The sequence below is a fragment of the Acinonyx jubatus genome, chromosome B4 (genome assembly GCF_027475565.1).
Source record: "Acinonyx jubatus isolate Ajub_Pintada_27869175 chromosome B4, VMU_Ajub_asm_v1.0, whole genome shotgun sequence".
NCBI classification, from domain to species: Eukaryota; Metazoa; Chordata; class Mammalia; order Carnivora; family Felidae; genus Acinonyx; species Acinonyx jubatus.
The window spans coordinates 42,157,728-42,171,551 of record NC_069387.1 but is presented as its reverse complement, the minus strand read 5'-3'; the positions used below and the strand labels follow the sequence as shown (position 1 = coordinate 42,171,551).

At 43.3% G+C, this 13,824-nt stretch overlaps 1 protein-coding gene across 1 annotated transcript; it reads left to right on the top strand.

Annotated features, from left to right (window-relative positions):
- Positions 1-1,098: 1,098 nt before the first annotated feature.
- AICDA (activation induced cytidine deaminase) lies at positions 1,099-13,596 on the top strand. The gene is made up of 5 exons (XM_027074204.2): positions 1,099-1,251; positions 7,459-7,606; positions 9,723-9,993; positions 10,272-10,387; positions 10,804-13,596. Exons 1-5 carry the CDS (start codon positions 1,142-1,144, stop codon positions 10,855-10,857), a joined length of 699 nt encoding a protein of 232 aa, XP_026930005.2. The 5' UTR covers positions 1,099-1,141; the 3' UTR covers positions 10,858-13,596.
- Positions 13,597-13,824: the final 228 nt, after the last annotated feature.

Below are 13,824 nucleotides of genomic sequence, written 5' to 3'. Positions count from 1 at the left end.
GGGAGGGACGACACCGTCATGGAGATGGGAAAGATGGCCAAAGGAGCAGGTGTGTTGAGAGAGAGAACAGGGGATCAGTTTGAGGCGTGTTGGCGATGCCCCTCGGATATTTAAATGGGGATGCTGAGGTGGCAGTTGTTTGCCTCTGTGTTGAGTTCAAGGAAGTGGTCCAAGCTGGAGCGACAGATTTGGGAATCAATGCCTCTGGGGTATTCAAAGCCTTGAGGCAGGAAGGGAGCAGAGACCTTAGCTGCTTTACTCACGACTGTACCCCCAGCACCCAACAGTTTCTCTCACGTAGTTAGGCACTGAGTTTCTATCGGATAAAGAAATAGAAAGGATTTACACTGAGTTAGGAGGGAGAAGCAAAATCTTTAATAGACCAAATTGTATGAGGGCAGGAATTTAAAGCCTTTTACTTGAAAAGCCCAAACGGTTTTCCAAGTTCACTGGAGTCATTTGGATGCTGATTCTGTCTGATGAAATAAACATTTTTTAATGCTTTGGGATGCCGCTGCTTCTGACTTCAAAATATATGGCTTGTGGAAAAGACAGCTTTTGCAAAAATTACTCTTGTGCAATCATCTAGTCTTCTGGCAATTCTTGTAATGCAATCAGAAAGGGGGGGGGAATCGGTGGTTTAGGGTGCATAATTTCTATTCCTAAGTCCTACATAACTGACCACATTTACTTGCTTGGCCACAAAGCAGGAGGTGTTAGTGCTGGTCTCTACTGAGATTCAGAAAGTGTGCACTTACACAAGGGAACAGATGCCTTCAGCTCACAGAGAACAAGATGCTATTTCATTGAACATTACTAATATTATTATTGCACTTTTAAAATTAAAGATGTTATTGGCCACCAGTCTTACAATTTCCTAAGTGTCTCTGGCTATTGTTTCCTGATCTTTGGAAAGATCTTTGGAAAGATCTATGCTCCTGTGGAGCATAGACTGGATGTTTACAGCTGAGCCTATACCTTAAGCAGACCGGCCCTCAGTCATTTACCCACGTGACTTTGCCAATGACAGCCCCGCCTATCTTTTTTGGACCTAAACAGGAGGAAGGCTGTTGGGGTACCTGATGGTGATGATGCCTTGGGGGCGGGGGGGCGGAGCCTAAGAGGGTAAGCTCAAATTTGAATGTGTGGGGCCAATGCACTGCCAGACAGAGTCAGTGAGGCAGCAGGACTTGAGGCAAGCCTTCCTTGGCCTAAGACTAAGAAAGACACCCTGGAATCCACAATGGACAGGTAAAGCCGTCTCCTCATGGGGCGGGGGTGCACTGGCTTTCCTCTCCGAGCAAATCTGAGCTTTCAGATTGGCAGCTATCTGCTTCTCTCCTCTCACTATCTGACTCACTGCCTGGGCAATCTGCACGTTTATTTCTCTGGATCTGTCACATCTGTTCAGATCTTACACGCTCTCTGCCTGATTCTCTCTGTTCTCTCTCTCTCTCTTCCATATTCAAAAGAACTCCTATGTGCCACGTATGGACTCGTCCTGAGATGTGTCGTGCAGTTAGCACTAGTTTAGAGATTCAATTCATGAAAAGGTATAGCAAGACTATAACTATATTACAAACGGTAGTGGAAATTGTACTAATAATTTTGTCAGCATTCACCTATAAAAGGACTAACCTTCCTGGGGACTCTTTACTGAAAAATTTAGTTACAGAGTAAGGAGATTATTTTTTAATGCCCATATTCAAAATTAACTGCTTGAAAGTCACTAGGATGATATGTATCTGTTACAGGGAGAAAAATCAGTCAAGCATCAGTAAATAACTTTATTTAGTGTTAATTGTTAGGCAGTTAGTGGCATTTTTACTACTTATCTAGTCTTCCTTTTAATTTTTTAATTTTTTTTTTTATTTTGAGAGAGAGAGAAAGAGAGAGAGAGCAGGGGAGGGGCAGAGAGAGAGGGAGAAAGAGAATTCCAAGCAGGCTTCATGCTGTCGGCACAGAGCCCAATGTGGGGCTTGATCTCATGAACTCTGAGATCATGACCTGAGACAAAATCAAGAGTGGGACGCTTAACCAACTGAGGCACCCAGGCGCCCCTACGTATACAGTCTTTCGGTTTCGTTTAACTTCCTTCTTAAATGTATTTTTAAGATTATCAGAATGTTTTCACAAGCAGTTTATGATAAGTTATTATCACATAACTTATTTTATTCCTACTTACTACAGAAGTATGAGAATCATACTTAATCCTTATACTTTATCTCAACTTAACTCTTTTACAAAGCGTTTACACTACAGAATTGATTGTTTAAATTAAAAAAAATTTTTTTTTCAAAAGATTTCAGGTAATCTTTATACCCAATGTGGGGCTCGAACTCACAACCCCAGGATCAAGAGTCTCATGTTTCATCGGCTGAGCCAGCCAGGTGCACCCAGAATTAAGATTTTTAATGGGAGTCTAAATGTTCTTCAGCAAATTTTCTTGAGGGCAAAAATGTCAAATGTCTGCTCAGTTTGCAATCAGATTTTGAAAATTAATCTGAGGTATAAAGAGGTAAAGGGTCCAGTGAAAATATTTGTGCATAATGAAATGCAAAGCAATGATTAAATTCGTAGTTGAAGTTCAAAGACACAAAAAGAGAAAAGATGAAATTCAAGAGAAGAAAAGGGGAAATATACAATTATCATTAAGGAAAAGAAAATCTGCAGAGGGCATTCATCAGGATTATTTTTAACCCATTTGTCTCTGTTTGCATTGCTGGGGATACAGCGATGTTCTGCCTCACGGGGCACAGCTGTCCAGAGCAGCTGGCAGCCTGCGACCTTGAAGGACTACCTCTACAAAGTCCTTTGTACCCAAAAGAGAAACCAAGAGAACAGGATACTGGAAATGGGCTCCTAGCTACAGTTGAAGGAAAGTGATGGACCTAGAAGGTTAACTAACAGGTCACAATCAAGTGATTCGCTTCACTGTGGTCGCTTCTGACAAACAGTAACGGACTGCTATATTTCCCCGTGAGGCAGAAGGCAAAAGTCCATCTGAATTCCCTCACCTATCTCACATCCCTTCCAGAACACCTTTTCTTCCTCCCAGCAGCAGATCCGCTGTGTGTGATACGGTACCTCTCTCCACCCTTTGCTTGGCCATAGAGCCCAGGAGGGTACGTTAGGTGTTTAAAGAAATGTCTCAGTAAGAGATGATGCTTAGTCTGTTTAAAACCGAGCCCCCTGGGGCACCTGGGTGGCTCAGTCGGTTGAGCGACCAACTCTTGATTTCAGCCCAAGTCATGATCTCACTCACGGTTGTGGGATCAAGCCCTACGTCCAGCTCAGCTTTGTGTGGAGCCTGCTTAAAAATCTCTTTGCCTCTGCCCCTCCCCCCGCTTGCTCTCACATGCCAATTTTTCATTCTAAAATGACATGATTAAGCCATTTTTAAATTGCTTGATATACATAATGTGTATACTGGTGATAAACCCAGTTCTCTGCCTCAGGATTTAAAGTGTATTTCAAGAAGCTTCACGTGTGTGAGGCGAGACATTTTAAATTGAGATGGCTATAAAAAGCTCGTCCTTGCTCACCTAATTAATAAGGTTGACACTTGGATACTTAACTCTTGAATTCAGGGTCTATCACATGTATTGCATTAAAATTAATTCTCAACCTATGTCATCACAAAGACTGGGACATGTTTGTAAAACCTTTATTCACAATAGCCTCAAAGTGGAAACAGTCCAAATGTCCATCGACAGGTGAATGAATACATGTGCTCTAAGCCATGCAATGGGATATTACTTCGCAAAACAGAGGATCAAACTATTAATACACGCAACACTACAAATGAATTTCAAAGTGAAACAAGTCGGACACAAAGGAAGAGATAATGTAGGACTTATACGGAATTCTAGGACGTGGATAGTGACATACGGTGACAGAAAGCAGATTAATGGTTGCCTAGGAAAGGGGGGGAAGAACTGACCCACATAGTGAATGAGGAAACTCTGGGGAGGCGTCCCCTGGAAATGTTCTGTATCCTGACGGTGGTCTCAGCTTTGGGTGTTTACATCTGCCAGTACTCACAAAATTGTACATTTTAAAAGGGTGACGTATGTAAATTATGCCTCAATGGTTTAAAAAAAAAAAAAAAGGTGAAATAAGTTTCAATTCTCTTGCCAGCCAACCGTATTCAAATCCTTGCCTCGCTCTTTGTTTTTACAAGTTCACTGCACTTTTTCTGTTTGTTTTAATTTGAGAGAGAGAGAGAGAGAATGGGGGAGAAGGGCAGAGGGATAGAGAGACAATCCCAAGCAAGCTTCACACTCTGCACTGAGCCTGACTCTGGGCTCCATCCCACGACTCTAGGATCATGACCTCTGGGACCGTGACCACAGCCAAGCCGAAATCAAGAGTCAGACACTCAACCCGAATGAGCCACCCAGGTGTCCCTACAAGTTTACTGCACTTCTGCCCTGGGCCACTAAGTGGCAGCATTATCTCCACAACTCGATAAATCCATTTCTGGAAGAGACGAAAGACAAAACTCAGAGAAACCATCAGTGCTTTGGTATCAACCATACTATATAGCTTGTGTTAAATCCACAAACGCAAGGAAACTTGAGTCAGCACAGAGTATTTCCACCAATGCAATGCAATTTAGTGCTCGTGACAAGTAAAACACTGTGCTAGGAATAAGGAAAACAAGGGCATGCGAGCAACATAACGTAATGTTTAGATTATATTGCCAAGTTTAAAAAGCAGCAGAGTGCAAAATTCCGTATGAAATCAGTATAATCCAAACCATGTAAATATGACTGTAAAATACTAGAAAAACATAAAAATTTTAACTCTTAGATACTATCCTAAATATTGAATTAGAAAAATTTGTTTTAATTTTTAAAATTTTAATTCTTTAATATTTATTTATTTATTTATTTATTTATTTATTTATTTTTAATTTTATTTTTTTCCATTTACACCCAAATTAGCATATAGTGCAACAATGATTTCAGGAGTAGATTCCTTAATGCCCCTTACCCATTTAGCCCATCCCCCCTCCCACACTCCCTCCAGTAACCCTCTGTTTGTTCTCCATATTTGAGTCTCTTCTGTTTTGTCCCCCTCCCTGTTTTTATATTACTTTTGCTTCCCTTCCCTTATGTTCACCTGGTTTTTATCTTAATGTCCTCATATGAGTGAAGTCATGATATGTCTTTCTCTGACTTATTTCGCTTAGCATTAATACCCTCTAGTTCCATCCACGTAGTTGCAAATGGCAAGATTTAGTTCTTTTTGATGGCTGAGTAATACTCCATTGCATATATATATATATATATATATATATATATATCATCCATCGATGGACATTTGGGCTCTTCCCATACTTTGGCTATTGTTGATAGTGTAATTCTTTAGTACTTTGAAACGTAACACTTAACTTTTTGTATTATTCAAGTTAACAACAGCCAAGTACTACTCTTACGTTAAAAAGAGATTTTTTTTCCTGATGAAGTGACACTTTTCTGCCTCAAAACACAAAGTCTAAATGGGGAGACAGGTCAGCAATCAATTGGTAACCGGGGATGAGAGATTCGGTAGGGATGAACTGGAGAACCAAGGGAAACTACAGGAGGGTTTTTCTTTTGAATGTTTATTTGTTTATTTTGAGAGAGAGTGCACATAGGCCCAGGAGGGTGGGGGGGGTGGGGGTAGAAAGAATTCCAAGCAGGCTCTGCAGAGTCCTATGCCGGGCTTGACTCCACGAACTGTGAGATCATGACCTGAGCCAAAATCAAGAGTCAGGTGCTTAACACACTCAGCCACCCAGGTGCCCCAGGAGGGTCTTTGTCGTTGTTAAGTGTTCGATTTTTGCCTAGAAATTTGGGGATGGTGGTAGCAAGAAAAAAAAAATAAAAAAGAGTTGAACTGTGGTTAGGCTTTGAAGGATATGTAGGTTTTGTCCAGTGAAAAAGACAGGAAAGCATTCACCGGGAGGAAGTGCATCAGCGAGGTGATGGGAAAGAAAAAGCCTCAGAACACACGAGTACCACAGGCACTTGAAGGGAGGGAAGGGCAGGGGGAAAGTAGTAGGAAAGGAGGCTAGAGATGTAGACTGATAACCAAATGTAAAAACTGGCTTAAATACCACATTAAAGAGTTATGGGCAGGGGCTCCTGGGTGGCTCAGTCAGTTGAGCTTCCGACTTTGGCTCACAGCATGATCTCGAGGTTCGTGAGTGCGAGCCCCGCATTGGACTCACTGCTGAACCTGCTTTGGATCCTCTTTCCTTCCCCCTCTCTGCCCCTTCCCTGCTCACGATCTCTCTCTCAAAAGTAAAACACAAAGGGGCGCCTGGGTGGCTCAGTCGGTTGAGCGTCCGACTTCAGCTCAGGTCGCGATCTCACGGTTCGTGAGTTCGAGCCCCGCGTCGGGCTCTGGGCTGATGGCTCAGAGCCTGGAGCCTGCTTCCGATTCTGTGTCTCCCTCTCTCTCTCTGCCCCTCCCCCGTTCATGCTCTGTCTCTCTCTGTCTCAAAAATAAACATTAAGAAAAAAATAAAAAAATAAAACACAAAAATAAAGAGTTATGAGCAGAAGAGCTTTCACTGGGAGCTTTTCAGCATGGAAATGACATAGTCACACCTGGGTTTTTGCGAGATCACTCTGGCGCAGCACGGAGAATGTTCTTTTGGAGGGTCTGAGGACAGTGAGACCAGCTTAGAGGCCAGAACAACATGACAACAGAAGGCAGGGGCTTGGACCGAAGCAGAGAGCAGGGGGAACAGTGCAGATACAAACTCAAGAAATGTTCGGAGGTTTGAAAAATAAAAATATTAAAAAGCAAAAGAGAAATATTTGGAGAACTGAATCAATATATTTAGATCATTACCTAAATGTGAGGAGTTAAGGAGAAGAATCAATGACCCCCAAGCTTTTGGCCTGGTTACTTGAGATGGAAAAGTAAGGAGAGACAGGATAATCAGGATGGCGGGCAGTTTGGGAATTCTGTTTTGACCGTGTTGAGTCTGAAGTACACACTGGGCATTCAGGTAGCATTTGGAGGGGAACTCTGAAAGAAAAAAATTATGGAACCCCAGGAACAAGTTTGTAATTCCAAGTTGTCAGCATCTAAAAGACAGCTGTGGGAGGAGACTGTCCTGTGAGTGCACATGGTTTGGGGGTTCTGGCTACTGTCAATTGGTCTTAAATATAAGCACGAAGAAGGGTTAATAATGGAGTCCAAGTTCAGCTCGGGTCCTGATCTCACGGTTCATGGGTTCGAGCCCCGCGTCGGGCTCTGTGCTGACAGCTCAGAGCCTGGAGCCTGCTTAGGATCCTGTGTCTCCCTCTCTCTCTCTACCCCTCCCCTGCTCGCACTCTGTCTCTCAAAAATTAATAAACATTAAAAAAAATCCTTTAAAAAAAAGCCTGAAGGAAAGCCAGGAGTGACCAGAGAAGGAGCTGTACTCCTGTATGTTCCTCCCTCTCTCACCCACAGCCTCCTGATGAAGCAGAGGAAGTTTCTCTACCATTTCAAGAATGTCCGCTGGGCTAAGGGTCGCCATGAGACCTACTTGTGCTACGTGGTGAAGCGGCGGGACAGTGCCACCTCCTTTTCATTGGACTTCGGTCACCTTCGAAACAAGGTATCAATTATTTGCTTCCAAGGCAATTAAAAGTTAGACTATGGGCACTTTTAAAACCATCTGCTGACGGTACTACATTTCAGCCTGTCTCACATTTAGGTCTTCAGATTTCTTTCTTTCTTTTTTTTTTTTTTTTTAATTTAAGAAAATTGTAGGTTTGTCTATTTTGAGAGAGAGACAGAGACAGAGAGCACAGGATAGGGGCAGAGAGAGGGAGAGAGAATCCCAAGCAGGCTCCGCATTGTTAGCACGGAGCCCACACGGGGCTTGAACTCATGAACTGTGAGATCATGACCTGAGCACAGATCAAGAGTCAGAGCTTCAACCAACTGTGCCATTCAGGCACCCCAATCTTTTTCTTTTTTAAATGTCCACAAAACTCAGGGTGCCTGGGTGGTTTAGTCAGTTAAGTGTCCAACTCTTGATCTTGGCTCAGGTCATGATCTCACAGTTCATGAGTTCGAGCCCCGCAGAGGGCTCTACCCTGATGGTGCAGAGCCTGCTTGGAATTCTGTCTCTCCTTCTCTCCGCCCCTCCCCCCCTTGTGCTCATAAATAGATAACTTTAAAATAAATAGATAAACTTAAAATAGATTTTTTAAAATCTCTTAAAATAGATAAACTTTAAAAAAAATAAATAAACGTCCATGAAATTGTTATGCCCCAAAGCATGTCATCCAATGTCCTCCCCAATCATGCTGGGTACATTACTGCCACACCCTGCTTCAATGCCAAGAGTTAACTGCCCCCAAAATCTCTCCCCTCTCCCCAGCAAATGAATTGCCTTTGAGGTTAAGGAAGAAATCAAATGTAGGAGCCTTTTGATTTAGGAGAATATTATCAGCTCATTCAAGCTAAATCTTAAATGTGAAAATCAAATTTTCTTTAGAATTTTTGAAAAGTAAGGAAGAAAAATTGAGGAAACATTAATAATGACTCAATTCTGTTTGCCACATGATTCCTATTCCCTTCTGCTCACACAGATCATAAGCCAATGAGTACATTCAGTATGAGACCCAGAATACTCAGGGAAGCTTCAACTGGCTGATTAATTAAACCGATCTCTCAGCATCTAGAAGATCAGAGAATTACACTTCCAAGAGACTTCTTCACCATAACCAGATGGGTTTACATAAGCTTCTGCCAACGATTATTTCCTGTCTCATAACAGGCAGTGACATCTGGTATCGGTGGGAGTCCCAGGGAAGAATCCATGGGTGGAAGGACACTGACTCATTGTTTAGTGTTTATCTGACTGTTCAGTTTCCTTTGCCTCCATTTGTATTGCGTAAATTATCTCACTACAATTGTTTAACATCCTAATCTCTTTCTTGTTTGTTGATGTGGCACATTCTACGTATGGAAGGCTTTGCAGTTACCAACCCTTTATTTCTTTCTCATTTAAGCCTCACACCAGCCTATTTCACTGGTGTGGAATTAGAAGATCCAAGAGTTGGGTAAATTGTCTCAGTCACCTGAGTGGTGACGCCAGGAACCGGAACCTAGATCATCAGATTCCGGGGCTAACGACCTTCCCGCAACACTAAGCCGACTTGCTGTATCTCACTATTGTGAGATTATTATTACAATCGCAGGGATCACACAATGCGCAAACACATTCAATTGTTCTTAATCCTTAGCAGTGCCTATTACCTCTCTTACAACACCTCTCTGTCGGCCTTACTCTAATGTGTTTTGCCCCTTCATAAGTTTCCTACCTCCCCCTAGCGGTCTGGTGTATTTCCACGATGTCAAGCAACAGGACTTCCTTCCAAGCCATTTTCTTTCTCCTTAAAGGTGCAAAAAGTTAACCTCACAAGCACAGCTTAAAAAACTCCACGACAGTGTGATACTACTTCAACCAGGCTCATTTCATCCTCCCGGTCCACAGAAAAATCCATAACCTGTCTCCACGCCGCAGGGCCACGGCGGCAAAAGGGTTCGGGCCTCGCCGCTCCTTCAGGGAGTTAGCAAAACGTTTTGCAACGTTAAGGCCCAAAACTGCGGACACCCCATAAAAGATTACTGTGGGGAGCAGGTGAATCAATGACCGTAAAGCTACCGGCGCCGCAGTCAAGGTCAGTGAACGTCACCTAAGTCGTCTGCTCTCTCCGCAGAACGGCTGCCACGTGGAACTGCTCTTCCTCCGCTACATCTCCGACTGGGACCTGGACCCTGGCCGCTGCTACCGCGTCACCTGGTTCACCTCCTGGAGCCCCTGCTACGACTGCGCCCGGCACGTGGCCGACTTTCTGAGGGGGTACCCCAACCTCAGTCTGAGGATCTTCACCGCGCGCCTCTACTTCTGCGAGGACCGCAAGGCCGAGCCCGAGGGGCTGCGGCGCCTGCACCGCGCGGGCGTCCAAATCGCCATCATGACCTTCAAAGGTGCGGAGGGGACGTCTGCTGCGCAGGCGCCGTGCGGCAGCTCTGGTTCAGGATTGCAATTCAGAATGAGAAACGTCGGGGGCGGGATCCAGCCGAAAATTATCAACTAGAATTGGAGGAAAAGAATTAACGGCTTGGACACCAGGCTTTGGGGGAGATGAGAATTAAGAGGGAGGGGCTGTGGGGGCATGAGGGGGGCAGGGTTTTCTTTCTTTTCTCTTGATTTGGGATCTGAACTGTCTTCTACCCCATCTCCCTCTTTTTTTTTTTTTTTAAAGATTATTTTTATTGCTGGAATACTTTTGTGGAAAATCGTGAAAAAACCTTCAAAGCCTGGGAGGGGTTGCACGAAAATTCAGTTCGTCTATCCAGACAGCTTCGACGCATTCTTTTGGTAAGGGGCTTCTTGGCTTCTCCTTTCCTTTCTCTCTCCAAAGTCATCTTTTCCTGCAGCGACTTGTGTTTTCCTTTCTTATATTTTTCGCACTGTCGTTATGTGCGCGTGTGTGTAAATATCACTCCTTATTTTTCCCCCGGTGAAAGCCTATTTTCTGGCTTTTTTTGTTGTTGTCGTTTCTCCCGCATTTGAGTTTGCTCTTCTGTTTCACAATTCAGAGCCCTCTGCCAGGATGCCTTTCCCTTCCCCTCTTGGATCCCTCACATGTCTCTTTCTTGGTTAGAGTGTCAAGAGCTGTCTTAGCGTTCCTTCCTCTTCTCTTCCTGTCTCTTCCTAGTCCCCCCCCCCCCCCCACTTACTTTCTTGCAAAATGTTACAAAGTCATCCCTGAGTCTCCTTCTCTTTCTCCACAGCCCCTGTATGAGGTTGATGACTTGAGAGATGCATTTCGTACTTTGGGACTTTGACAGCAGCCTCCAAGAATGTCACATATTATAAGCTATCTCTGAAGACAATGGGTAAAAGGACGATCTTTCAAGAAGTCTGTTTTTCTTCAACTCTCACTTCCTTAGAGTTTAGAGAAAAAAATATTCGTATACAGGGCTTGTTTAAAAAACATCTGGAAAGTAGACCAGGAGCACAGGCCCACCGAGGTGCAACCGGTGCGGGTTTTAATGCAACAGCGCCCTCTACTGTGAAATGGCAGAATTGCAGGGCCTGGGAGCGCCTAAAGTGTCCTGTTCTATGACTTTTAGGCTGGGAGGAAACAGAAGGTAACTCCCTAAAAGCATGGTGAGAAGATCAAATATTTTTATAATCAGTTTCCTCTATTATTCGTTCTGAGTTTTTCAAGGATATTACTGATACATTTTTGTACTCTTTGCCTTTGGGGTTCACTTTCAAGTGAACAGACCTCCAGCAGTCCATGATCTATGTGGAACCACCTAATGAAAGACTCTGGGTGATTGTAACCCCCAAACATCTTCTCAGAGCATTAATATCTAAGCATGTGCTGTCTGTTTTAATTGTCTGAGGCACGTTTTCCTGTTTGTACACACAACGGTTTTTTTCTTGGTATGGAATATGCACGATCACCTTCAGGCTATTTTATAATAAAGGATCTTAAAATGAATATGAGGACTGACGAAGACGCGCTGAAAGTTAGTGGGTGCTTCAAGTCACACATCTGGAAACACAGATCCTTTTTAAAGAAGTCCATAGTTCAGAAAACACAACCACACATTTCGCGGGTAATCAGGTAACACTTGGAGAGGAGTTGCTTCAGTGTTGAAACCAGGCACTTGTTCTCCCCGATGGGTCTGTTGACTTGAACCGCGTCAACCAGGCCAACAGGTTCCTACTTTATGTGATGCTTCTCTCAAAGAAATGTTCACTATTTAAGAGAGTGTGATAAAAAGAGAACAATATTTGGGAAGGATGACAGAGCATAGCAAAGAAAGAGAGTTTTCTCCAGCAAAATGTAAGGGAGCCAGCCTATGGCACAGAGACTGCCTAGGTGTAACAACTATCCTTGACTGTGAGAAAAATAGTCAAAGCAACCACGTCACTGTGCAGTTATCTCCTGGAAACCCTTGCAATGCAGATAAATAGATCCACAGGACAAGTTGAATGCACAATCGTATTGTCCTACAAATACAAACGGGTGCCGGGGCCAGTCAGTAAAAGAATATAAGTTCTTTCAACAAACAGCTGGGACAATGGATATCTATAGGCAAAAGAATCAATGTGGATCTCTACCACATGCCATATATAAAAGTTAACTCAAAATGTATCAACTGCCTGCATGTAAGAACTACAGACTATAAAACCCTTAGGAGGAAACATAGGTGAAAATCTTCGTGACCTTGGATTTGACAACAGTCTCTAAAATATGACACCAACAGCACAAGCAACAAAAGGGAAAAAAAATAGAGAGATTGGATTTCATTAAAATGAGAAGCTTTTGCACATCAAAAGATAGTAGGAAGGAACTGAAGAGACAGCTTGCAAAATGGGAGGAAATATTTGCAAATAGTGAGTCTAGTATGCAGAATACATAAAGAACTCTTATAACCCATAACAAAAATCAACCTAATTAAAAATGACCAGAAGACTCAAATAGACATTTCTTCAAAGATGATACACACAAATGTCTAATAAGCACATGAAAGATACCCCTTAGTCATTAGGGAACATTCTTAGTCATTAGGGAAATGCAAATCAAAGCCACAATGAGATACCACTCATACAATTAGGATGGTTATCAACAACAAGAAAAGCAATAATAACAATTGTTGCTAAGGCTGTGGAGAAACTGGAACTTCTATGTATTAACTGGCAGAAATGCACAACTGTGAGGCCACTCTGGAAGACAGTTTGGTGGTTCCTCAAAAGAGAATAAAAGACAGAATTATTGCATGACCCAGCAATTGCACTTCTAGGCATTTATCCAAGGGATTAACGTTTTGTTTTTTGCTTTTAATTTAAGTAATCTCTAAACCCCACGTGGGGCTCAAACCCGTGACCCTAAGATCAAGAGTCTCACACTCTACCGACTGAGCCAGTCAAGCACCCCTACATCCAAGAGATTAAAAGCAGTGCTCACTTCGGCAGCACATACACCAAAAGGTTAAGAGCGTTGTGTGGAAACAAAAACTTGTAAGTGAGTGCTTACAGCGGGGGTATTCATGCTAGAAAAGTAGGAACACCAAATGTCCATCAGGTGATGGGTGAATAAACAAACGTGGTATCTCCATCCAATGGTATCGTATTCGGTCATAAAAAGGAATGAGGTACGGATACATGCCACAACATGGACGAATCTTGGAAACATGATGCCAAATGAAAGAAAGCCAGACAGAAAATGCCACACGTCGTACGATTCTGCCTATTTGGGATGTCTGGAGCAAGCAAACCCACAGAGGCAAAGCTTAGTGGTTGACAAGAGGGAGAAGGGCATGGGAATTACTGAACGCATACGGCGTTTCTTTGTGGGGTGACGAAAATGGTCTAGGATTCGATAGTCGTCATGGTTGCGAGCCATTCTGAATGTCCCCCCAAACCACTAACTTGTATATTTTAAAGTGGCTAAGATTTGCGTGTGTGTGTGAATCGACAGATGAATTTACAAATGTGGATTTTACGTTATGTGAATTCTATCTCCACTTTTGTTTATTTATTTTTTAATGTTTTATTTATTTTTGAGACAGAGAGAGACAAAGCATGAGCAGGGGAGGGTCAGAGAGAGAGGGAGACACAGAATCCGAAGCAGGCTCCAGGCTCTGACCTGTCAGCACAGAGCCCGACGCGGGGCTCGAACCCACGAACTACGAGATCATGACCTGAGCCGAAGTCGGACGCTCAACAGACTGAGCCACCCAGGCGCCCCTCTATCTCCACTTTTAAAACAAGTCAGTGACGGGGCGCCTGGGTGG